We start from the raw sequence: 27,108 nt of genomic DNA, 5'->3' as shown, positions 1-27,108 counted from the left end.
AGGATTACAGGTATGAGCCACTGGAGTCTGGCCTGTTTAAGTTTTTTTTTTCTTTAAAAAGAACTGCCTGGCTGGGAAGGTGGCTGGGTGGTAGAGTGTTTGCCTCACATGCATGAGGCCCTGGGTTCGATTCCTCAGCACCACATAAACAACAACAACAAAAAAAAACAAGTGGTGCTGTGACTCAAGTGATAGAGTACTAGCCATGAGCTGAAGAGCTGAGGGACAGTGCCCAGGCCCAGAGTTCAAGCCCCACGACTGACCAAAAAAAAAGATACTGCCTGTTATAATTGTACTTAACCTGGTTTGGCACATGGTGGTGGGGTGCAGGGGGTAAGAAAGAAAGACATGACCTTGAAAAGAAGCTGAGGCCCCTCTTGGAGAGGGTAAACCACTTGGCCCTGAACAAACTGTTGGTGAGGAGTGACTGGAGATGTCAAAGAAAATACCTAAACACAGTGGAGCCTGGGAGAGGGTGTGATAACCTGTGAACGTCACCTCTCAGACCTTTGATTTTCACTTGTAAACACCGTTCTCCGGTAAATAATCGAGGCACTTGGAAGGACTACCCCGGGGCTCAGTGCAGGAAGTCTCCCAGTAGTACTGAGGCTGTGGAGCTCTTCCTGGGAGAGGCGGGGTGAGGAATGCCCCGAGGGATACCAAGGAGGAGGAAAATCTGTCAGTGGTATTTACCCAGTGCAGTGGGGGATTTGGTGAAAGAAAAAGTGCACTCAGCTCTGGTTTCACAACTTCATTCTTATGCTGATTCCCACAATTGCATTTGCAGGGAAAACCCCAGAAAAACGAATCTGAGTGTGTTTAAATGGGAGTGGGGGCTGGAGAAGGGGAGACAAGTCCAAAAGGAAATCCCATTAACCACATTTTATAAGCTATTTTTCCAAAGAAGACAAACCTGCCTCAGCCTGAAGGTTGGACACGTTCTCCTTCACTGGATGGCACTCCCTAGAGTGGATCCTACAGGAAAGGAGACCTCTAAGATGGGGCTGGGGTTCTAACCATGCACATAAATCATGGCTACTGCTGGGGTCCCTGGTAGTGCTTTTGAAAAAGTAGTTTCTATCTGGGGTCTAGCTCAGAGGGATAGGATTTGTCTTAGCATATGCAAGACCTTCTCCAGCTTCAGTGTTGGCACAAGGTAGGCCTGGTCTCCATTTCTTTTTCTCACTGAGGATCTCAGGGAGGTACCACAGGGTCTCACTCTGTCCAGACCAAGTACAGCAGGCCTAGCTCCTTTCAACTGCTCTCCTCTGAGTGCAAGTCAGAGAAGTGACCCATTACTGGGGAAACTAGGGGTTCTGGACTAAAAGCAAGCTGAACCTGAGCCTCCTCTAAAATGCTACTGCTTGGGAGACTTGAGGTAGGCCGGGGTACAGGGCAGGCATGGTAGGCGAACGAGAGGCTGCCCTGCAGTATGTGAGGTAAACAACATACGTGAGACAGTGCTTCCTGCTCTGTCACAGTGACCAATTCTTGAACTCAGCAAGTTTGCTCCTGTCCTGGCTGGCACTACAGAGACATCAAGCCTCCTCCCATCTCTCCCCTCCCCCACCCCTGCTTCTAGTAAGAAGCAGTGGATATGGGAGGGTGCCTGTGATGCCAGCCAGATTTCAATTTGGGGGGAAGGTCAGCATGGCTTCAAGGTCGGCTCCATGCAGGTGGGTTGGGGCTATGCTGTCCAGGCCTCAGGCCCTTGTCTGACCTGCTCAGAAACTCAGGTCCTCTCACATGAACGCAAGGCAAGGACAGGAAGCAAACATGAAATAGTACCCAAGAAACCTCAGCACGAACTTAGAAAAAGAATGAAACATGTCTGGACCCAATGCTGATGAGAAAAGGCAGGACCATCCTCTGGCTGCAAGAACTGTGTTTCTATTTCCTGGGTCTCTCCGCAAAGCCTGGTAGGCAGGCTCTTCTCAGAAGCTGCATGCAGCACATTGCTTCATTACTGGCTCTAGAGACCAGGCCCTCCCCTCCCCTCCCCTCCCCTTGGGATGCGTGATGGCAGACAGCCCACACTGGGCTTGTCACCCAGCAGGAGAAGGACAACTCCTCTGTGGTGTGCTCTAGCTAGTTCTGATCCCAGGAACCACTAGCTAAATCATCCAGCTTAAGTGAGGCCCATTCGCAGCACTTTTGTTATGAAACAAAAGGGAAACATGGGTGGACATTTCCCAGGAACTTTATCCATCAGGAAACCCCGGCCCCTAGCTAATGCCAAGGGGCCTATGGCCTGGGGTTACTTTTGCCAAGGAAGGGCAGAAAAGAGGGGAAGTTCTCAGGAAGCCATTTGCATAGAAGGTCAGGACAATTCCTTCTAAACTCGGGTCATAACCGATGATATGGCCTCTCCCTGGACAAATCTTCAAATGGAGTCCTTTTCCTAGAGGCTGTCAGGCAGGAGAGGAGGGCAGGTGTTCTGTGTGCTAGAAAACTTTGTGGGAGCAGCTCCAGTGAGGTTTTGAGACAGCTGCTGGGGTTGAAGGAGGACAAGGCTGACCCAGGAACACCTGCTAGGGGGGCTGAGACTGACTCATAAGCTGTGGTGCTCCAAGCCACAATGCTGGGGCCCAGGAGCTCACCCCTACAGATGTCCCTGCTCTCATTCATGGCGCTAGCTCTATGCTCCCAGACGGGGACACCAGGACCCAGTACAGCCTCATAGGCTTTAGGTGGTGGCTACCCTTAGAAATATACATTTGCCTGGCCTTGAAGGCCTGAGGTCTAGCCCAGACTAACTCCAAGAAAAATATTCTGTCTAAAGCTGTCTAGTGGGTCATGCCTGTAATCTTAGCTACTTAGGAGGCTGTGATCTGAGGATGGAGGTTCAAAGCCAGCCTAGGTAGGAAAGACTGTGAGATTCTTATATCTTATTAACTACCAAAAAGCGGGAAGTGGAGCTGTAGTTTAAGCGGCAGAGTGCTACCCTTGAGCAAAAAAGCTCAGGGACAGCACCCAGATCCTGAGTTCAAGTTATAAGGCAGGTACAAAAAAGAAAAAGTTCTGCCTGAAATGGGAACAAGCGCTCTAAAATCAATCTAGTCTGCACTGGTTTGCCTTGGACAATTTCAGACCTAAGGCAAGAGCTAGGCCATGATTCGTTTGACTTTTTTAAACAAAACAAAACAAAAGCAAAACATGATATTATTATTTAATTTAAACTTATCCATTTAAAATATGCTGACCCAGTAGGGCATGTAGAAAAAGCCTGACGACCCTCCTCCCCACTGCTTTTTAGTAGATTTGGAAGCTCAGGCTTAGGGAGGTCCCCAACATGCATGACTCCTGTCCAGGGATGTCTGGGCAGAAGCAAATGTCTGGGTTTTCACCTTTCAGCAGGACAAGCTACCACAGTGTGGTGATCCTAGGGCCCATGGGGATGTCCTTTTCAGCCTGTGCCCCAAGGGCATAACCCATGTGCTTCTCCAGGGGTTGGGCAAACCAAACAATAACAACAATAGGTAGTAGTGAGTAATCCAAAGGTAGGGCTACTCTCAGGCCCCAGGCCAAGAGCTTCAGCCTGGGGAGACAGCCAGGGCTTTTCTGGCTGGTGTATCCATCAGAACACAAGATTAGAGGCATGCATTTTTCTAGATGTATCTCATCTGAGCCTGTTCTGGAGAGTAGCACTTGTCATCATCAATTGCTAAAGGGTCACTTCTTCCTTGTCCTCAAGACCAAACTGATTACCTATTTTCGTTGTCCACATAGCTTCAGTTCTAAGGTTATACTCTCTGACCTTGGCCTGGACAAACACTAGAGTAGTAAGCAAGGGCTGCCATCTAATGTCCCCAAGGAAAAGCTGACTTTGGGAGTGATTCTACCCAGAACAGGTCATCAGTCCCATCTTAATGAGAAGGAAATGACAAGGACACATGACCAAGTGCTAGGAAATGAGACGTGTGACATAATACCTCTTTCAAGACCAAGGTCCCTGGAGGCACAGGGTCGGAAGGCCAGAGAGCAGACGTCACAGGCAGGACCTGCCAGACTCATGACAGGGTTTGCTATGAGGGACACTCTCTTCTGTAAATGAAAGTGGCTGTGGGGTGTGGGGGTGGGTGGAGCCCTAAATATGAGGCTGCTCTAGGGTGATGGGAGACAGGCTGGTAGCATCTGGACAGGAACAGGACTTCCGGCTCAGCTGCTGGGAATGGTCACTGCATGGAAAGTTACTCTCAGGGCCCCGCTGGGTGGAGAAACAGGAGGTCTCTTCCCAGGCTGCTGGAGAGCCTTGGGAAGCCCACACCCTCCACTTCTTCAGAATGTGAGCTCTGTACCTGCACTTGTAGCTCCCCTAGAGTTCAGAAGCATCAGGCCCTGTCACACTGGTTTTCTCTTTTAAGCTCTATCCCAACCTTTTTTTTTTTTTTGGTCGGTCGTGGGCCTGAACTCTGAGCCTGGGTGCTGTCCCTCAGCTCTTCAGCTCAAGTCTAGCACTCTACCACTTGGGCCACAGTGCTACTTCCGGCTTTTTCTGCTTATGTGGCGCTGAGGAATTGAACCCAGGGCCTCATGAATGCAAGGCAAGCCCTCTACCACCTTCCAGCCCCCTCTATTCCAACCTTGAAATTGAACCTTGAGTAGCCTTAGCTCCTGCTGTGGATACTGAGGACAGAGTGGGAAATGGGAGGCTCTGGTACAGAAGGCTGGGGTGGAACAGTGATAGGGGCTAGGATAAAAGCAGGAAGGTTCAGGGCTTTTTCTTCCCTATACATGTGCTATATGGTGCTCATCTCAGATGTCTAAACCATTCCTAATTTTATGGGAACCGCCAAGGGGTTGTGAGCGATCCTTAAGAGAAGGTTCCCACCAGCTCATCCTTCCTCTGTGGCTTCCTGCTGTGGTGGAGATGAACCCCGATGACAAGACAGGGATGCTAGGTTCTTCCTGCTTCTGAAGCTGGGCCTAGAGACCCTGATCCTTGAGGGGCTGGAAAATCCCAGCTCCTTCAGTGGCCCAGACAGTGACAGGAATCTTGGTGCATGTGTGAGAGTTGACACCTGTGTGTGTGTGTGTATGTGTGTGTGTGCACAACAGCATGTGAATCTGAATGTGAGAGTAAGTATATGGATCTGTGTGAGGAGAAAAGAAAGCCAGCATCAGGGGTCTACATAGCCATGGAATGCTTGCTCAAAGCTATTTCCTCAAAAGAGAAAAGGAACCACTTCAATATCTCTCTGAGTGTTGGCATGGCTAGAATCTGGGAAGTATGGCCTTCCTAATACTTTCCAGGAGCCCCAAAACGTAAGGCCTACAACCAAGACCTATAACCAAGAAACAAGGTATTCTATGGAATCCAAGGTTTCCAGGTAACAAGGATTTTCCCCCTTTCTAAAAGCATTCCAGTCTCTGCCGGGCACCAGTGGCTCACGCCTGTAATCCTAGCTACTCAGGAGGCTGAGATATGAGAATCACAGTTCAAAGCCAGCCCTGGCTGAAAGTCCATGAGACTCTTATCTCCAATAAACCACCAGAAAAACCGGAAGTGGCACTGTGGCTCAAGTGGTAGAACACTAGCCTTGAGCTGAAGAGCTGAGGGACTGCGCCCAGGCTGAGAGTTCAAGCCCCATGACCAATAAAAATAAAATAAAATAAGAGCATTCCAGTCTCTTGTCTCTTACATTTAGGCCAGGTTGTTTCATGGCAGGTCTTCAGCTCTGAGTCCAGCAGAGGACACATGAACTCAGCTAGCCAATCGCTATAGGCCGGCCTGGCTACCTAATTGGCAGGGTATATGGCCCAAACTAAGCCAAGCCAATGAGATTCCACTCTGGGACAGAAGCTCTTTCTTTCCTCCTAGCTAGGGTGTCTGAGGAAAAGAGGTCACCCTCGCATTTCACACAACTGTCAGGGGAAAGCCCGCCTAGGAATGCCGCAAAGGGGCAGAGGGAGTGGTGGGGACAGTGATATGGGGAGTTCATGACACTGTTTAGCCCTGGATTCTGCTAAGCCTGATGAGTTGTCTCAGGATTATCAGGACTGTTTTCCCTCACTAAAGGGGTCTGGCAAAGACAAAGGAGAAGGGACTGAGAGGGTGAATAAGCAGGGAGCAGATAGAAGGTGTAGACAGTGTAGGAGGGAACCTTCCTCACCCATCCTCAGCCTGAGGCCAAGCTACCTAGACGCTTAGGCCTACAGAGAAGCAATCTTGTTTCTTTGTTCTAGTGCTCGTATTGAAGCTTGAACCCAGAGCCCCATGATTGTGTTTGGCTTTTTTGCTCAAGATGAGTTCTACCACTTGAGCCATACCTCTATTTCTTTCTGGCTTTTTGCTGGTTAGAGGTAAGAGTCTGTTGGATTTGTCTGCCTGGGCTGGCTTTGAACATGATCCTCAGATCTCAGCCTCTTGAATAGCTAGGATTACAGGCATGAGCCACCAGAACCTTGCCATGGGCAGGCCTTGAGTGTATAAGCTCTAGGGACCCAAGGACATGCAGGCAAGCTGGGGAATGCGGGGAGGAGACTTGAGGCTAAGCCATGGTCACAGAATGCAGGGGTTCTGGGAAAGGCATCCATGGCTTGGATTCAAATGGCATTTGATTTGCAGGCATATAGCTCATAGATGGGGTAGGGCCAGCTGGCAAAGGCTTAGCACAGCAGGGCTTAAGTATGATGTGATAGGTCAGCATGGGAGGAAGACAATACACAGAGCCATCCAAGGGGACATGAAAGCCGAGGAAACCCATTAAGATTGTTAGGTCAGAAGCGGATGAGTCAGCTACACAGGGAGAGAAACAGGCCCGATGGCTGGGTTGGATCAAAAGCTGCCTGAAGAACTCCAGCCTACCTTCCCGTCTTAACTTTGTCATTTAAGCCCTCATTATGCACTTGCAAAAAGTCTAGAATTCTCAGGACCCAAGCACAGTTGGCCTGGGCCTGCCATACCCAGACCTGAGCCTCTCCTCTCTCTTTACCTACCCTACAAGGTAAGCTTCCCAGAGGCCACTGTTTTGAGGTCTCAGTCAAAATTTGTCTGGTGCCCCTCATTTTGGAGGAAGTAAGATAGAGCCAACCACAGACTATGAAGGGGAGGAAGTCAGGAGTCCTGAATGTCTATTTTCTGTTCCTCAAATCCTTTTTTGGGGGGGAGGGGGGAGTCCATCATGGGGCTTGAACTCAGGGACTGAGCACTGTACCAGGGCTGTTTTGCTCAAGCCTAGTGCTCTACCACTTTTTTTTTTTTTTCTGGTCAGTCGTGGGGCTTGAACTCTGGGGCTGGGCACTGTCCCTGATCTCTTCAGCTCAAGGGTAGTGCTCTACCATTTGAGCCACAGTGCCACTTCCGGTTTGTTATTGGTTTATTGGAGATAAGAGTCTCACAGACTTTCCTGCCCGGGCTTTGAACCATGATCCTCAGATCTCAGCCTCTTGAGTAGCTAGGATTATAGGCGTGAACTCAGCATCCAGCCCAAGTCCAGTTTGCTTCCAACACTTTTAACCTTGGCCTAATACAAGTCTGCAGTAGGACAAGTCTCTTCTCTCTGTGCCAAGTAAAGGCCAGGAAGGAAAGGACTATGCTTCACCAGGTGGAAAGGCAGACAGCACAGGGGAGACAAAGAGACTCTAGGTCCACTTGTCTTTGAGGGTGAGGTGCCTGTGCTGGAGCCAAGCCCCAAGGAATATCTGCCCCCTTGCTGGGGTTGAGACTGCCGGAGAGGGCAGAGGCAAGCACAGAGCTGCCAGAGGGCCGTGACACCCTCTCTGTCTCGGCCTGCTCTGCCCCTGCAGTGAGAGCCAGCCTCTCCCCACCACAACCACCCATTAAGACAGCTGCTGGCAGGGTCACCAGCACTGGGACCAACAGCTGCAGTCTGCGTTTGCAGAGCAAAAGCAGTAAAACTTGTTCGTCAACTCTCTCAATACACACACACAGCACACCACAGAGATTTACAGTAGATGCTCACAACACACTTGCACACAAACACACACAGCAAGCTACACACCCCACAGAAGCCAGGCTGGTGGTTAATTGGAGGTCCAGAGTTTGTGCAGCTGGGCAGGGCTGCACAGTACTCTCAGGCTCAGGAGCACTCCCATAAAATCACTTTTTCAAAATAAGCATCTCTATAAACAAGTGTCCCCAGGACTCGGCAGCACGTGGCTTACCCAGGCCCTTACTGGAGTGCACCTGGAGGAAGTTGACTGCAGCCATCAGAGCTTAGTCTAATCTCTGACAGCTCTGCTGACTGCCAGGGGCTCAAGCTTCTAATCCTAGCTATTCAGGACGCTGACTTCTCTGGATCACTGTTCAAAGCCAGCTGGGCCAAAAAGGTCCTTGAGACTTCATGTCCAAAATATTCAGCAAAAAGCCAGGCTGCAGGTGTGACAGAGTTCCAGGTGTGAGTAGGAAAGCCAAGGGAGAGAGGGAGGCACTGAGTTCAAGCCTTGGTACTGGCACAAAGCAAAGCAAAACAAAACAAGCCTGGTACAGATGGTTTATACTGTAATCTTAGACACTAAGAAGGCTGAGATCTGAAGATTCTGGATCAAACCTACCTTGGGCAGACAAATCTAAGAGATTCATATCTCTAGTTAACTAGCAAAAAGCTGGAAGTGGATGGAGGTGTGACTCAAGTGGTAAAGTGCTAGCCTTGATCAATAAAAGCTGAACAAGAGTATGAGGCCTGGAGTTTAAGCCCCATTACCCCCCCCCCCCCACACACACACAAAAAAAAAAACTCCCCCATGCCCGGCCCTCAGTGTGTTCCAGGCTGGCATTCTCTGAGAACACTTTCAGACTAGGAGGAGGTGTACAGGGAAAGGAGCTAGGCTCTTGGTGCTTCACTTCTGTCTGATTCTACCCTCCCTCCCCATCCTTAGTTTTTCTCTCACACATGGGAGTCAGTTAACTTCTTCTAAGACCTCACATTTAATCAACTAGAGAAAACTTTCCATTCTACCATAAGGATCCTGATTCCTTATACCTTTCAGATCTCTATAGGGAAAGACTCCCAACAACACAGTACCTGGGCAGAGGTATTGTTCAGTGGTAGACAGAGCATGTGCTTTGCATTTGAAAGGTCCAGGGTTCAATCCCCAGCATCCTCCTTCATAAGTATATACATAAAACATGTATATACTTACACACATAGAAGATATATATATATATATATATATATATATATATATATATATATATATACACACACACACACCTATACACACATAAAATACATACACATACATATAATTTGTGTGTGTGTGGGGGGAGGATCATGTGGCTTGAACTCAGGGCCTGGGTGATATCCCTGAGCTTTTCATCTCAAGGCTTGCACCCTACCACTTTGAGCCACAGCACCACTTCTAATTTTCTGGTGGTTAATTGGAGTTAAGTGTCTTACTGGCTGGGCACGCGTGGTTCACGCCTGTAATCCTAGCTACTCAAGAGGCTGAGATCTGAGGATCACAGTTCAAAGCCAACCCCAGGCAGGAAAGTCCGTAAGACTCTTATTTCCAATTAACCAACAGAAAATTGGAAGTGGCGCTGTGGCATAAATGGTAGAGCATTTGCCTTGAGCTGAAGAGCTGAGGGACTGCGCTCAGGCCCAGAGTTCAAGCCCCACAACCAATAATTTAAAAAACAACAACAACATCAACAACAACAACAACAAAAACCAAGTGTCTCACTGACTTTCCTACCCAGGCTGACTTTGAACTGCAATCCTCACATCTTAGCATCCTAAGAAGTTAGGAGTACAGGTGTGAGCCACCAGTGCCCGGCTCATATAATTTCTTAATGGAGAAAAGCAAGACCAATTGGCCAGTGGAAAAAATGGTATGCAATGCAAGTCTAGCAAGACACAATATTAACAATTTCAATAAAAGTGAGTGGATCATAATCCTGAGATTGGACATAACATAATCAGACCAAATATGACCACATACAATTTACACTGTTCATTTAAAGTAAGCAAAAGGCCCCTACTTCTGAGTTGCTAAGCTGGTAGCTTGGAGGAGATAGTGACAAACTGAATCAAGTTGTGCAATGTTGGTCTTCCTAGGGCCAAAATAAGGGTCTGGGAGGACCAAAGGGAAGCTCTGGAGGCCAGCTCTGAAGCACTGCTCTCTCTTCTGTAGACCTGTCTTATCCTCTCTATCTAGCTCTACTAGATAGGATGTTAGACAAGTATCTTCCTACTAGATGCTCTCTGGGTGAACCCAGCTCAAACTAGACAGACCAGGGCCGACGGATTCAACACTTCTTTATCTTTTCCTTCAGAGATGGTATCTTGCTATGTTTCCCAGGCTGACCTTCAACTCCTGGACTCGAGGGATGGATTCTCCTGCCTCAGCCTCCTGAATAGCCAGCCCAGATGGCTCCGCACTTTAAAATGCTTAAAGTATTTCAGCCACTTCTGGAGAAGCAGGAGAGTCCATGGACGTTCTTATTTTCTCTATATGATTTGCTAAGCAACTTTGATCCAGCTGAGACAAATAGCCAGCTTTGAGAACCCAGCCTGTCCCTTCTTCCTGACCAGCTCTTCCCCTGCCAGCCTCCTTGCTCCCTCACAGAGCTAAAGCCTGAGCGTGTTGCTCTTTTGTTAAAGTACTCGTGGCTAGCTTTCCCATGCAGGAACCTCACTAACTTATAATTACCAACAAAGTACTGTGATTGGTGCTCTCCGCACACAGGTAACACTTCAGAGAAGCCTAGGCCCTAAATGCTTTCAGCTTTAATAATACAAGGACATTAAGAGACCTGGGGGCCATTACTGGTCAGAGGGCATGCAGAAAGGGAGGGCAGTTTCCAGAATGGTGGCATAACAGCAGATGGACAGAACAAGGTAGAAGAACATTCAGAAGGGGGATTAAAACAGAATTAATTCATTTTGTTCATTAATTCATTTATCTAATGACAGAAGTAGGATGCAAGGCTGAGAGGCATGGCTGTGCCCACGGTCTAGCTAGCTAGCCAGACAAGGAGAGAACAGTGTGAGAGAGGAGGAGGCTGGGGAGACCAGGGGAGAGGAGCCAGGCAGAAGTGTTTATTTGTAGGGTTTGAGGAGGGCTGTGACCAACCCCCTGCAGTTTAGGGCAGGAAATCTCCCAGACAGGAGTGAACTGGCCAGGGGAGGAGGAATGGGGGATGGGGCTCAGTATGGCAGCCCCAGAGGCTGGGAAAGTAGCCATTTCCTCCTTGCTAAATCACCTCCAGCTGACCTGACTCTGGTCTCAGTTTCCCCACTGTACTCAAGGGGCAAAATGGCAGACTTTGAGCTCTGGGGATGAAAGACTTATCCCCAGCCCAGACCACCACTCCCTATAAAATAGGGCAGATGACGCCGCGGCTCTTTTTGGCTAGTGAGTAGCCCCATCTTGTCTTTGAAGATGAAACACACTTAGGCCTAATGAGGAGTCAGTGAGCCGAGGTGGGAGTGGAGCCCAGTCACCTGCCCTGCCTGGCCCCTCCCAGTCTGCACAGGAGACAGCACTTGGTCCATTTCACACTTTTCTTCATCCTCACTGACTCCATGTACCCCCACTCTTGCCTTCATCTGCTCTTAGGTACCACACCCTCAGAACAAGGTGAAGGAAAGCCCAGTAAACTCATACACTGTAGTATAGGGGTTCTGAGAGCTACCTCAGCATTGTCTGCCCCTTCCACTGTCCCCAACCAGCACCACCGTTTGGGACAGTGACTGCCCAAAGATGTGCAAGCCCTTCTCTGCTAACAGACCAAATCAGTCATTTCCAATATGGCTGCCAACCAGTGGTTTAACTTGGAGAGGCCTTTTCACAGCTTTTCACAGTGAGAAAAGCCCTCAAAGTAAAAGGATGCCTTTAATCAGCTCATCCCCACCCCTCAGGCCATCCTGTGAACACCTCCTGCACTACTACCAGACAGACTCAGAAATGTAGTGAGACAATTGGAAGCCTCGGGCTGGTAGGAACCACATATCTACTCGGTGAGGTCCAGGTTGCCTCGAGGCTACAGTCTCCACTCAGCCAGACCAGACACAGCCTCCTCTTTGTTCTCATCTCCCTTTCTCCCCCTGCCCCTAAGCCTCGGTTGTCCTGCCCAGACAGAACACCTCCCCACGGGCTACCCTGTCTCTTTCTGGAGTCCCACAACCGGCCTCTGTAACCATCCCCTGCTTCCTGGGAAATACTTGGCACAGGAGAAGAAGAGGCCATGCAGACGGCTCACACACTCCTGGGAGGCCGCAAGCCTCATAAATGTACTAATATGAAGCATGACTGAAAGATAACCTTCCCTACCTGTTCTGGAAGAGGAGCCTGCACCTGGGGATTAGCATATCTTCTTAATGGTTCATTTGTGTTCATTAAGTAGTTAGCTTATTTATCTGATTTGCAGAGTGATGCCCACAAGGTTGGCTTTCTAGATCATCAGCATTCAACCTCCGACCGTGGTTTGGGAAGTACTGCTTTCCTGGTTAGGAAGAATCCTATCTCCATTCTTCATCCTCAGTCTCGGTGGAGATCTGCACCCCTCCTGTGCTCCAGGGAGCTGGGCTCTCGGCATCTATTCTCAAGCCTCCACATGGGACATTTATCATTTCAGAGATCCACAGGTCTTACTGTTCCAAATTCTGTAACCTCCTGCTTCAGGAATAGCTCATTGCCCAACTCCCACCAGAGTTTAGCTTTAGAGAAAGCTGGGTGATGCCTGGAAGGTCCATTAGGAGAAGCTGGGGGTGAGCCAAGGGCTCAGCCTCAGTCACAGTCAGAGTGGGAACCAGCAGGGAGGCTGAGCCCAGCGCTACCCTCTCCTATCTACATGTTCTCTGAACTTCTAAACATACTCCCTCCTCCCTTCCACCAGCATATTTTGGCTCTTGCATCTTTCCAAACTCTACTTAAAGACCGAGCTCTCACAGAGCACACGCAAGCAGGGCCAGGTGATTCAATGGCCTGCATGTCCGTACACACAACCTTCCTTACATCTGAGTGCATGGTGTGGGCCAGGGTGCTAATTACAGGTTTTGGAAGGATGCTGAGTATCTCCTCTCTACATAGAAGGCAGCCTGCTGGCCTCTGTCCTAGCATGGCCTGAGGTTCTGGGAGGACTGGCAGCCACAGGTCCCGCAGGCTGTGCAATGCAGACAGCCCTGCCTTTCCCGCTACGCGTAGTGGCACTGCCTTGATGGAGGCAGACAGATGCCAGGTGCTTACCTTGTGGTCTAGCTCGGCACTGGCTTTATGCTGCTGCTTCTGGAAGGGTGGCAAAAGCTCAGAGACCAAGTACTGCCTGAGGGATGATGGCCTCATAAGGCTCAGGAGCTGGCTGAGTAAAGACAGCTGCGGAGGAGAAAGGACAGTCACTCAAGAAGTGAGGGCATGGGTGTCGGGGACATCTTCAGCTTACACCAGTGGGCTGTAACACCGTTTCTAGCATCTGAGTCCTCATCTCCCTTTGGAGGTGAGTGGCCTCTTAGACCCACAGGTATTCTCATCTACAAAAAATTCTCTTTCTCTTGCTGGGTGCTGGTGGCTCACACCTGTAATCCTAGCTATTCAGGAGGCTGAGATCTGAGGATCGTGGTTCAAAGCCAGCCTGGGCAGGAAAGGCCATGAGACTTTTATCTCCAATAAACCACTTCAGAAAACTGGAAGTGGTGCTGTGGCTCAAGTGGGAGAGCGCTATCCTTGAGCTGAAGAGCTGAGGGACAGCGCCCAGGCCCAGAGTTCAAACCCTATGATTGACCCCCCCCAAAAAAAAAATCTCTTTCTCGTGCAAAAATCAGAGCAAGGGTTCCTCTGTCACTGGGAAGGCCTGTGCCCGCCTCCGCTTCTCACCTGCCAGCCCATTCTCCCCTTCAGCCTTCTCTTTTCATTGAACTTATCATTGTGGCATTTTTTTTTCATTGTGGCATTTGTGACAGACATGATGGAGAGAAACAGTGCCTTAACCCCCCTGTCCATCCTTGAGTGGTAACTACAATCATCTTTGTTTTGCCCTGCCTGTTTCCTCTGCCCTCACTATGTCCCCTTCCTCCTCTAGAATTCTAAACATTGAGTTATTTCACTCAAAAGGGTCAAGAAGATCCCACCAATAATCCAACAATCCCCAACAACCCCAACAATACCATTTTCATTAAACATTATTTCCTTTTAAAAACACAATACCATGTTCTTATCCAATAAAATTACCAAGAGGTCATTATCATCTGACACCTGTGTCAGTTTTCTCTGTCTTAAAAACCTCCTCTTACAGTAGGGCTGTTTATTTTTGGTCAGCTGTGGGGCTTGAGCTCTGGGCCTAGGCGCTGTCCCTCAGCTCTTCAGCTCAAGGTGAGCACTCTAGCACTTAAGCCACAGTGCTACTTCTGGTTTTCTGGTGGTTTATTGGAGATAAGAGTCTCATGGACTTTCCTGCCCAGGCTTTGAACCACGATCCTCAGATCTCAGCCTCCCGAGTAGCTAGGATTACAGGCGTGAGCCACCAGCACCCGGCAGTAAAGCTGTTTAGAGAGGAGTTCCCCACAAGGTCCACACAAACATTGAGCTGATGTGTCAATCTACCTCCCATTCAACTGTGAAGCAACTGCCCATCCACTGAATAAATTGGCCCCTGAAATCCTTGGAAAAGCATGTGACTGCCTTCTAACCTCTCCTGGCCCAGCCCATGCACCAGGTTTTAGGATCACCTCAGCTGAGTTCCAGCAAGGACTGCTGGGCAGAGACAGACAGGCTCCCAGCTCCTGGGCCTTCCATGTCATGTGTAACCCTGGGGAGAGGGGAGCTGCAGGGCAGGGGGAGGGGCACAGGCAGGGTAATTCACAGAACACTGTCTCATAAGGTCCAGCAGGTGCACTGTGGCCACAGGCAAGGCACCTCAGCCCCAGGCTCCTTGCTGGAGCCCAGCTGGGCTGGCACACCTGGCTTCCTCCTGTGACTCACTTGCCAGCACCTGCTCAGCACCCTAGCAGTCTTAGACTTAGACAGACAGGACAAGAGCAGCTGGGCTGGAGGCTAGGAGGCAGGCAGGCCTTGCTTCCTGGAGAAGAGCCAGGACTTCTCTGCTTAGGAGGGGAGAGGAAGCAGCAGGAAGGAAGGAGAAGTCAGACTCTGGGCAGAGAGGGGCTTCATCTGAGGCTGTACCGCTTTGCCTTGCTAAGGCCTCCTGAGTCTGGGGATAGTTTCCAAAAACAGCCTGGCCTGCTGGCTGGAGGCTCACAGCTGTGCAAGCACAGAGGCTGGCCCAGCAGCCCACACCCCGGCAGCAGCCTCTGGCAGGCCGGCCTTACTCAAGGCCAGGACGCTCCCTACTTAGGAGTCCTGGGTGGGGCCTAACGAGGAAAGCATACAACAGTGCTCACTTGCTCACTCCTGTGTTTTTCCTTTCACTCCTTGAAAGCAACTTCCTTGTGCTCCGCAAGCTGCTGCCTATTCAATCTGCTAATTTTCTTTTGTTTCCAGCTCAGCCCCTCCAGCCAATCTCCTTCCTGGATCTGGGCTTATTTGAGCCATGTGGGTCCCATCAGGGCCAGGGCTGGACCAGCAATCTCCCCACCCCCACCCTTCCCCAGATGCCAACTCAGCAAACACTCAGCATATTAGGACAGACACCTGGGGCAAAATGATCACCTAAGAGGACAGGCCTCCACCAGTCTTTTCAGCACCCTGCAAGCAATGGCAGTTCTAGTGAAGCAACTGTCCACACTGCATATGTAGCTCCTATATATAAATCCTGGTGGTGGATCCTATTTGCACAGCCAAGATTGCTCTAGCTCACCTTGCCAGGGGGCCTGTCCACCTGAACTCCTCATCCAATCTGTAGCTTCTGTGCCTATCACCTTTGCCAACCGCTTTACTATGAGTTCTTCTTTCCACAGCGCCCCCTATTTCTTCCCCACAAGGGAGCTTCCTTGCTTATGTTGCTAATTTACTACCAGCCCTGAGCCCTAGCCAGAATGTACATTCTCTGAGGGCAGCTTTGTTCACTGCACTAAGTATTTGTTAGGTTTATAAATAGCTGGTCAGAACTGCAGATTACTTCATCCGAGGAACTTCAAACATTTAATCTCTTTGATTTTGCCCACTTAAAGTCCGTGCTTTCCAAACTAGAAAACACAGTTTGACAAAAGTGTTTTGCCACAGAGTGTGATGGTATACACACTAGGGAAGACAAGGCAGGATGGAGAATTTGGCACTAGTCTGGGGTATGAAACCAGACCCTATCTCAAACACAATGACAACAAAATTGGTTTGTTGGCTAGGCACCAGTGTCTCACGCCTAGCTACTCAAGAGGCTGAGATCTAAGGATCACAGTTCAAAGCCAGACCAGGCAGAAAAGTCTGCAAGACTCTGATCTCAAATTAAGTATCCTCCTCCCGTCCCCTCCCCCCCCCCAAAAAAATCCCCACAGAATTGGAATTGTGGCTCATGAAGTAGAGAGCTAGCCTTGAGCAAAACAAATAACAGCATCAACACCTCAGGGGCAGTGCCCAGGACTGGCACTAAAAAAAGCAAAAACAAAAAACAAAAACACAATTGGTTTGCTATGTTGCAAGAAGTGGCCTGGAATAAGAAACAAACCCCCAGTTTCCTCCCAAACCTGCTCTACCTGTGTCTTGCCTGGGTCTTGGCTGGGTAAATGAAGGGCATTTTATCTAGCCTTGTATCTCCTGAGTACTCTAGGCTATTTTCTCTACCCTGCTGGTCATACTTGGGAAATGACTTAGGATTTGAACTCTTCCCACCCCTGCTGCTACCTCCCAGGCCAACTATCAGGGCAGGATAACTATACCCTTCCTTTCCTCCATACCCTGGACCAGTTAGTTTCAATGCAGCAGTCAGAGTAAACCTAAAACTTTTTACAAATCAGATTTTGTCTGGCCTCCATTCAAAATCTTCCAGGGTGTCCATCTGTGACCAGTGGCTCACACCTACAATCCCCTTGCTACTCAGGAGGCTGAGATCTGAGAATTGAGATTGTAGCCAGCCCAGTCAAACACATCCACAAGACTCTTAATACCCTCTTTAACTGGCAAAACCTCAGAGACAAATGTATGACTCTAGTGGTAGAGTATATTAGATACAAGCAAGAGTCCAGCAGAGACATGAGGCCTTGACTTCAAGCCTCAGCACTGGCACAAAACAACAACAACAACAACAACAACAAACTTGTAGCTCTTCTCTTTGGCATGAAAGCTAAAACCCTCACATCATGGCCTTGAGGCTCTGGCTCACTGAGCCTCCACTTAACCTGTCTTGACTTCAACACCTGCTATTCTACCCTCAGTCCTCTACTCCTACCCAAGCAGCCTTTGTCTGTCCCAGAACCATTGCACTTGCTATTCCCTCTCTCCTGAGCATGCTTTTCCCTAGGAAATCTGCTTCCTTTAGGTCTGTGTACAAATGCCATTTTCTCTGTTCTTATAAAATTGCATCTTCCTGGGATGGGAATGTGGCCTAGTGGTATAGTGCTTGCCTAGCATGCATGAAGCCCTGGATTCGATTTCTCAGTACCACATACACAGAACAAGCCAGAAGTGGCGCTGAGGCCTAAGTGGTAGCATGCTAGCCTTAAGCAAATGAAGCTCAGGGACAGGGCTCAGGCCCTGAGTTCAAGCCCCAGGACTGGCAAAAAATAAATAAAATAAAATAAAATAAATTGCATCCTCCCAGTGCTTTCTCTCCTCTGTAGCTAGCTTTATTTTTCTCCACAGCATTTATAACCATCTGGCACTTCATCCCAACTGTTACTTCTTTCTCAGTGCCTGTGTGTTTGCCTTCCCCTGACTAGGAATGTCCCAAGAGAGGGGCTGAATTCTGTTCTGCTCTATCTTCCATGCCCAGAGCAGTCTGGAGCATACTAGGGCCTGAAGCCAAAACACTGCTATTTCTGGAATATTCCCAGTATTCAACAGAACAACAGGATTACTGATTAGACCTTGGGACTCTCCTGGAAAATTCAAGCCTTGGGGTTGTTGCATCCCAACTCTTTCCTGTCCCTTAAGTCCAGCAAGACCCTGTCTTGCTCCTGGGGTTTGGGATTGCAGGTTGGGGCAGTCATAGGGCAAGCAGCTTGGATGCTGAGGACCCCTCTTGCCCAGTAATGCTCTGCAGACCACTTGCACACCTCCAAACTAGGCTTCTGCTTCTACAAGAGTATGTTTCAATCCTTGAGGTGTCTTTACAGAGAATGAGCAGGGCACCTTCAGCACCAGGTGGCAGGTGTGGTCCAGGCTGCTAAGGACTACCAACACAGCACACTGCAGTGGTCATAGGTAGTACTCTGATCCCAGCTCCTCTGCTTTTCTATTATGTGGCCTTGGGAAAGTATCCTGCCTCAGTTTCCCCATCTGCACAATATGGTAGCAATCCTTAGAGCCCAGGGCTGCTACCAGAAGTAAGCACTGAGACCAGCACCAATACATACCCAGTGCTGCTGCGCGGTAGTGACCTCTATTTCTAGCGGGGCATGATGGTAGAAAGGAAGAAGGGGCCAGTGCACAGCCAAAGCTGTGTGCAGACACAGGCAGGCTGAGCTTGAGGAGGCTGAGAAGATCAGGCAGCACTGGACAGGCCAGCTGAAGTTGGGAAAGGGGGCATGTGGGCTTGATGTGAACAGCTTTGGGGATGAGGGGGCCCTTGGAGGCATGTTTCAAGGAGATCAGTCTGACAGGCCAGACTGGAAAGGGGTGTGCCTGGCAGAGGCAGAGCTATGGGGTGGCTGTGGAGCCGCTGCTGGGGCTTGCAGTGAAGAGGAAGCACATGTGGAGGGTTATGGACAGGCCCCTGCTGGTTCTCCCCATCCTGGGAGCCATCCTGATTGTCACTTCCTCTGCTCCTGGAAGTACAGGCACAGACTCATTCTCTAAGACCTGGCTTCAGAGCCATCTCACTGTCTTCAGGCAGAGTTAGTCACCTGGCTGCAGCCAGGTTGCTCACCCATCTTTCAAGGTTGTCTGGTGCTGTCTCCCCAGAGCCTGTTGGTGCCTGGCACCTGAGGCAGAGCCTGGGACATGGGCTAACAAGCAGATGGGCATGTAGTCAGGTACTGAGCGGATGCTGGCAGATGGGTGATGGGTGACTGGTGTACTATAAGGCCCTGCAGCTGGGAACCCCAGACTATGGGTAGATCTTGTTCTGCTCGTAAGCACCCTCAAGATCCAAGCCCTTAGGGAGCCAGCTGATGGGACTTCACAAGACATCTCTCAGTGGGAGAGGCAGCACCCTGATGGGCCCTTATCAATTGCTTCCCTCCTTTGCAGCTTCCCTCCTGGCCCATGTGGCTTCATCATGCACCCCTCCAGGAAAAACATTCAAGGCTTGAAACAGTCTGGTCTTTTTGGTCATTGCCCACAAAGCTCCTAGGCAAGGTGTCTTCCTTGTACTCTGCTTCCTGCCTCCCCCTTTTACCACCCCTCTATTTTCTTTAGCCTCAGTGACACGCCCCTGCTCCCCCATCAAAGTCTGCATTAAGTTGCCATCTGAGTCCCTGGAATGCCTCTGTTCTGTGTCCCATCACTATATCTCTGTGGCTCCTTACTCTAATATACTGGCTAGCCAGTGACCTCTAGAAAGATCATCTCCTCCATGGGCCTCCCAAGGATAGCCTGGGGAGCACTGTCTCTTGTGTACCCTGACAATCCACCTTGGTATTTGTTCACCCGCAAGCATAGACTGCCTCCCTAGTATGTACCAGGGGGAGCAGTAAACAGAAAAATGGGTTTTCCTCCCTCAAAGACCTGGCTCCCAGGAGGATGGCACAGACACTGAACATATCAATGAAAGACCCAAGAGATATGAACCACAACTAATTTAAGGGGGAAGAACAGGACTGAGGCATTGGGGCTGGACCATCACCTCTGGAGAAGGAAAGACAATAGCTTCAGATATACCAAGTTCTAGGGCAAAGGGCAACATTGGAACAAAAGCCAGGCTGAGCCCATCCTGACAAGCCAACTACCCATCATTTTTCTGAACTCCCTTTTTACAATCACAGTATCTAGACACCTGGTCCACCAGGCCTGAGGATATGCTGGAATGTTCCACCAGCACTCTGAGGATTTACTCAAGCTTACCATGTACACCTCCAGGGTCTAGTGTAACCCAGCCTTTGCCCATGTGCCTGCCTCTTCTTTTTTTTTTTTAATAATATTTTTATTTGCATACACAAATGGATGTATCTATGCATTTTTGTTGTGGTGGTCATGGGGCCTGAACTCTGGGCCTGGGTGCTGTCCTTCAGCTCTTCAGCTCAAGGCTAACACTCTACCACTTGAGCCATAGTGCCATTTTGGGCTTTTTCTGCTTACGTGGTGCTGAGGAATCAAACCCAGGGCCTCATGCATGCAAGGCAAGCACTCTACCACTGAGCCACCTTCCCAGCTCCATGCCTGCCTCTTCTAGTGTGGTTGTGTTGGGAGTTTTGTTGGACCCTACATCTCTTCAGGAATTCCTGGGAAAATTCTGGGGAGGTGAGATGTTCTCAATTTCCTTAACCCATTTTTAGCATCTCTAGGGCCTCTGAGCTGCCAGATCAGATGACTTAACACTAGGTCCCAAGGGGCACCTAGAGGGAAGAGCTTTTATTTGGTAGTATTTTGCTTGTGCACCTGCATGTGCACACATGCACACACACGTGTGTGTGTATGTGTGTATTAGCACTTGAGCTTGAACTCAAGTTCCTTGCACTCTTTCTGGGCTTTTTCCACATAAGGCTGGTGCTCTATCACTTGAGCCATAACTTTACTTTCAGCTTTTTGGTGTTTAACTGGAAATGAATCACATTCTGTCCAGGGTAGCTTTGAACTGTAGTCCTTAGATCTCAGCCTCCTGAGTAGCTAGGACTAAAGGTCTGAGCCACCAGATAGTATTGGTTTCCATTTTTATCATTCATTGTCTTTTTTTTATTATTGTGAAAATACCACACAGAGGAGTTACATTTACATGGGCAAGATAATGAGTACATTTCTTATCAAGCATTGTAGCCTCCTCCTTTGTTTCCCCTTCCTATCTCCCCCCCACTCATTATCTTTTTAAAAATCTTTTTTCTTTTGTGTGTGTGTGTGTGTGTGTGTGTGTGTGTGTGTGTGTGTGTGTGTGTCATGGGGCTTATACTCAGGGTATAGGTGCTGACCCTGAGCTCTTATTGCTCAAGGCTAATGCACTACAATTTTGAGCCACAGCACCACTTCTAGTACCACTTCTAGTTTTCTGGTGGTTAACTGGAGATAAGAATCTCACTGACTTTCCTGCAAAGGATGGCTTTGAACTGCTATCCTCATATCTCAGCATCTTAAGTAGCTAGGATTACATGTGTGAGCTGCTGGTGCCCAGCTGAGATAATTTAAAAAATAAATATAAAAATATCCAATTCAGCTGAGTTCTTGGAGTAGTCTTTCTGGCAAAGCTTCAAGACTGAGTAGGCAATGCACCACTGACCTTCCTGCTCCAGCTGAGACGGACTTACCTGAGTTTTCTCTTGCCAGAGAAAAAGTATGTCTTGCTGGCCCAGCATCCGGGTGATGATAACAAGGCTGAGCTGGCTTCGAAGCTGCCTGGGAGGGAAGAGCAAGCAAAACCTGAGAAAAGGCCAAGGGCTAGGCTGGAAGTCAGGGAGCCGGTTAAGCAGGAGCCCAGGAAGATCAGGATACCCATGAAGAGGGTAATGTTGTCAACCCTATGTCCCTATGAACCTGTGGATATGTATAAGCAAAGGAGTGTTATATTCAAAAATGTTTCATAGTGTTAAGTATGTGACTCAAGTGGCAGAGTACCTGCCTAGCAAATTCAAGGCCCTGAATTCAAACCCTAGCACCATCACCACCACCACAAAAAAAAAAAAAAAAAAAAAAGTTTTGGCATGGTGGTACACACCTGTAATCCTAGTACAGAGGTATGAAGATTGTGAATTCAAAGCCAGCCTGGACTACATACTAAGACTATGTCTCAGAAAACCAAAATGTGGGCTAGGCCTGGTGACTCACATGTATAATCCTAGCTATCTGGCAGGCGGAAATTTAGAGGGTCTTGGTTCAAGATTATCCCAAGCAAAAAGTTAGCAACTATTTGAACAAAACATGCCAGGCAGGGCTGGGAAAGTGGCTCAGTGGTAGAGTGCTTGCCTTGCATGCATGAGGCCCTGGGTTCGATTCCTTAGCACCACATAAGCAGAAAAAGCCAGAAGTGGCACTGTGGCTCAAGTGGTAGAGTGCTAGCCTTGAGCTGAAGAGCTGAGGGACAGCACCCAGGCCCAGAGTTCAGGCCCCACAACCGGCAAAAAAAAAAGAAAAAAAAAAACCAAACATGCCAGGCAATATGGCCTTTGTCTGTCTCCCAGCTACTGGTGAGGTCATAGCTAGGAAGATTGCTGTCTGGGCTAGGGTGGGGAGAAAGACTCTAAAAAATAACCTTAAAACAAATAGGGCTGGAGATGTGGCTCAAGATGAGGTCAAATCCCAGCACTGACAAAAACTAGCAAAAAATCCCAAACAACATGCAAACTGGTTCAACATCCTTGTCTCTGTATATCTTCTGCATATCGATACATCAAGGGATAAAACTAGGCTTGAAGTATATAGCTCAGAGGTAAAGTGCTTGCTGCCTAGCATGCACATAGAAAGCTCTGGGGTTTATTCTCAGCACTATAAAACAAACAAAAGTATTTAGAGGAAGAAAACAACTGAGAGGGGGCTGGAAAGGTGGCTCAGAGGCAGAGTGCTTGCCTTGCATGCGTGAGGCCCCTGGGTTCCATTCCTCAGCACCACATAAACAGAAAAAGCCGGAAGTGGCCCTGCAGTTCAAAGCGGTAGCTCACTAGCCTTGAGCTGAAGAGCTGAGGGACAGCGCCCAGTCCCAGAGGTGACCTGGCTTGATGGGGCTATATTTTGTGTTTGCTTTTACTCAATGTAAAAAAATCTAGAACCTTTCCTTTGGGGACCCCCACCCCAGTTTGTTTTTCCATGGTGGGCAGGAGAGTAACAGCCACTAACATGTGCTCAGGGCCTGGCTGGACCATTGAGAAGTATGTCTTCCCAGTAGAGCTGCTAATGTGACACATTACCAACCCCACAGTGCTGGTGGTCATCCTGTTCCCAGTGGGAAAGCCTAAAAGCAACATCAGGGAGGCAGACCAGCAGAGGACAAGTGTGTGGCTGAAGCCAGGTGTGCTTGAAGCCAGCAGCCCCTGGACTTCTTAGTACATGAGCCAAATGTGAATCAGCAGAACCTCTTGCATCAGAAGCCTGAGTGGAGATTCTGAGTGGTCATTTAGCATTGCTTTGACTGGCTCAGGATGGAACTAGAATTCCTCTTCAGGATGATATTCCCCAAACAGGCCTTCAATGCTAAAGGTTGGAACTCTGATTTCAGGGTTGGAGACATGGTGTAGTTGGTACAGCACTAGCCAATGAGGGAAAGTATCAGGTACTGAGTTTGAGTTCTGGTCTCAGATCCCTTCCTGTCCCCCCAAAAGGAACTATGATTTTATTCATGAGGTCTCAAGGGTTAGGGTGAGTTAAAAGCAGCAAGGGAAGAGCCAGGCACCAGTGGCTCATACCTATAATCCTAGCTACTCAGGAGGCTGAGATCTGAGAATCAAGATTCCAAGCCAGCCTGGGTAGAAAAGTCCATGAGACTTTGATCTGCAATTAACTCCAAAGGCTAGAAGTGGAGGTATTGCTCAAGGGGTAGAGTACCAGATAGAGTGCTCAGGTCCTGAGTTCAAGCTCCAGTGTACCAGCACAAAAAAAAGAAAAAAAAAGTGCATATATACCTTTTCCTGACCCTGAAATGCTATTTGTAGGGAATAAGTAAAAGAGAAAGAGGTACTAAAATGTTCATACAGGTGGAAGTACCCTGCATAAACAGATTAGGCTAATCTATACAGGTAACTCCTATGGAGAGTCATGATCACACATGAAGGATTACTTCCAACTCGGCCCATCTTCACAGTACTGTGGGAAAGAAGACACACACAAAAACTTAGGTGTCACTGGATGCTGGTGGCTCACGCCTGTAATCCTACCTACTTAGGAGGCTGAGATGTGAGAATCCCTGAACTGGAGAGTTCAGGGATAGTGCCCAGGCTCAAAGTTCAGGCCCCATGACCAATGGGTGTGTGTGTGGGGCGGGGGGGAGATGTAGGTGTCTGAGCTCAATCACTTAAAGTCCAAAACAAATTTTAGCCTGCTGGATGTGGGGATACTGGGGAGAGGCTCAGGTACCATGTCCTCTCTTGACCTAAATGTCCGTTTCATACATGTTTGGCTTGTGAAAATCCGCTGACTCATGCATTTAATGGTCTGTGTGCACTGTTGTTTGTATGCTTCAGTTCAATGAAACCATGATGTTAAAAAAAAAAAAAAAGAATTTCAGCCAGAAGGGCAAAGTAGACATGGCTGACTTAGTAAATCAAAATACAGGATGGCCTATTAAATCTGAATTTCAGATAAATGATCATTTTTATTTTAGCATGTTTGTTCCATGTGATATTTGTACTCCATCTGGCAACCATAAGAGCAACCAATCATTCTCTCTATTCTCGACATGGGCCTGACTGTTAGGAAAATGGAGTCTGTGCATATCTTTGTGGCTTGCCTGACATCTGTATGCACCTGGGAAAACAGTGGGGGGGGGGAGGTCAATCCTTCACTGACTATCTCCCTTTGGCCATGACCTTTCTGCAGAGGGCTGCCATGATCTGCATGGACCTTCCCCAGGGCCCTGGACTAGAGCACTGAGGACAGGCAGCCACCATTAAGGGGTGGTAGTGAGCTGGAACCTCCATCTCTACCCCACTCCAGGCCTCAATGGTGCAGACCTTGCCTGAACTCTGAGCCTGCCTTTCCTCCCCTCTTACCCTGCCCCCCCCCCCACCTCCTCCGCTTCCCCCAGCAGCCTCTTCCATCTCCTTACATTCATTCAGCCAGGACCTGCTTTCCAGCTTTTTAAACAGCAGCTGGGCTAGGACACAGTGGGAGGTAAATGGCTCCTCCAAGCTGCCTCTGCTCTGAAGCAAACTTTGGGCCAGTCAAGAGTCCTGCATCTGGGCTTCATTAATGCCCCCAGCCTAGGCCTGCAAGGGATCCTGGTCACCCACAGTGGGCCTGGAAAGCGGGCCAGAGCTGGCAGGCTTCACAGCAGTGCTGGGGGCGGGTCCAAAAGGGAAGAGGCGGGTTTGGGGAGGGGCGGGGGTCAGGCCAGGGCTGTAATCCAGAAAGGAAGAAAAGAAAACAGCACCGAGGGGGTGACTGGATGCAAAGGAACCCACATCTGAGAGAGGGAGCTCCTCCTTTCAACCCCTCTCTGCTGGCCAGCCCTCCCACTGTCTTTCATCCTAACAGCCCTCCCCGTCTTTTCAACACAGACCCTACATTCTCAGTTCCCACTGGGACTCAGGAGAGGGGAAGGGCTACCTTTTTTTATTTTACAAGTGGAGCGCTCTGACAAAAAGAAGGGCCCTACCCCACATGCCACCTCAACTGTGCAGCAAGCAGGCAAAGCGCACAGCCTAGGCTGGCCTGCGGGCTCTTCGTCCCCAGAAGTACCCGGAAACAGCAGGCAGAGTTCAAACCAGGCAGGCCGAGAAGGATGCCGAAGCCACTGGAGCCCTCCCAGTCACTGTCATATAAGGCAACAGGCTTCAGCACAGAGACACAGGCCAGGCCAGCCTCAGCCTCCACCCTGCCCGCCTCCAGGGGCCTCTGTAAGACCAGGACACTGGATTAGCACTCGAGGAGTCTAAGACACTAGATAATTTGGAGTCCACTTTTCTAAACTTACAATACAGAGGATTCTAGCCTGCAGTTGCCCCTGCAGTTCGCACAGGAACATGGGGCTGAGTACTTTGTACAGGCAAAGGCATCAGCTAGTGTGGGCAGAGAACCGGAACAGTACAGCCCCACGGATGCCCTGTCTTCACTCTCCAAGGGAACCAGGGCCAGCTGAGGCTGAACTGCCCTAAAAGGCTGTCAGGCATCTGGCCAAAGGTGTGAGCTGCCTTTTCCACATCTCTAGGGCAGCTCAGGAAGCAACAGTAGTGGCCAGTTTTGCTATGGAAATGCTGCCTGACACCCAGCCTTTTGGTGTCTGCCTGACTTACATCTCTGAGGATATCTAGAGAACACTGCACAGTTCCTTTTAGGGATAAAAACAGGCAAAACAAATCTGCATGATGGAAGATTACAGGAAAGCTGTTTCCTTTGTGGAGGGGATAGGCCATCACCCACTCTGGCCTGTGGCTGAACAGCAGTATGCAGATGGTCTCCTTTCTAAGTACACTGAGTACCTTGTGATATGCAACCTCCCTGATTAACTGTAAGCAACAAAATGTTACTTTTGGAAAAGTGAAACCTACGACAGAGTCATCGACCCTCCAATTTAGGAAACACCTTACTGTCCCCTAGACTAATGGCTTACATTTCCTCCTGGCCCTTACCAGCATCCATTTTAACCAAAGAAGTACCATGTCTGCCAAGCAGCCCAGACTATTCATTGGACTAAATAAAGGAAGTTGCTCCCATATTATGCCAAAATCTGCCCTTCTGGGATTTATTCCAGGACGTCTAGATTCTGTGCTCTGGGAGCTTTCTGATGGGCTGGGCACCCAATTCATGATGCACTTGCTGTACTCCATGGCTGGCTATTCCTTTTCTAGGTGTCACTGCCCCACTTTTCTATCTTTTGGCCATTTTCCTTTGTTCTCCTAAGGCCACACGGTTGTCAGTGTCCCTCTTCAAGTGAGCCATTCTGCATGGAAGACTAGAATCTGATGCTCATTTTCTTGGCAGGCTGGAGATGCCAAGCAGCTAACAGATTGAGCTGGAGTCTTTTTTTTTTTCACACATCTTGCTATCAAACCCCATTCCCTAGATCCTGCTTTTAATTGTATAGTTGGGCTTTTGTTTCCGACTCAGCCCATCATTATTGTCTGCTGAGATCTCGGATTTTCATTTGTTGTATTCTTGTCGCCTTTGAATCTGACCATTGTTCTACTAATGGCCTCATCCAAGATACTAGATCTGCCCTGCCTCACCAGTTAGGGAAGGCAAAACTTAGGGTGCCCCAGCTGCCTGCCTTGTGGGTGGATTCTCGTAAGTCTACCTAATTCTACCATCTTTCACATTTCTCCATCCCTAAGATGTGGTGACAGCCTCATCAAATGTCCTATG

General features: G+C 49.1%; 1 protein-coding gene across 9 annotated transcripts in view; it reads right to left on the bottom strand.

Annotated features, from left to right (window-relative positions):
- Nucleotides 1-27,108, bottom strand: part of LOC138807814 (protein FAM178B-like) — a 112,313-nt gene that overhangs the window by 6,485 nt on the left and 78,720 nt on the right. For all 9 annotated transcript variants that reach the window (XM_069993586.1, XM_069993589.1, XM_069993585.1 and 6 more), the window contains 2 exons: nt 21,408-21,495; nt 13,156-13,281 (listed from right to left, as the gene is read on the bottom strand). In XM_069993586.1, coding sequence (XP_069849687.1) covers nt 13,156-13,281; nt 21,408-21,495 — 214 coding nt within the window. The remainder of the gene's footprint in view (nt 1-13,155; nt 13,282-21,407; nt 21,496-27,108) is intronic.

Source organism: Dipodomys merriami, unplaced genomic scaffold (genome assembly GCF_024711535.1).
Source record: "Dipodomys merriami isolate MVZ:Mamm:240054 unplaced genomic scaffold, mDipMer1.0.p SCAF_435, whole genome shotgun sequence".
Classification (NCBI taxonomy): domain Eukaryota; kingdom Metazoa; phylum Chordata; class Mammalia; order Rodentia; family Heteromyidae; genus Dipodomys; species Dipodomys merriami.
The sequence above is the reverse complement of the archived record's forward strand: the minus strand, read 5'-3'. Positions and strand labels throughout refer to the sequence as shown.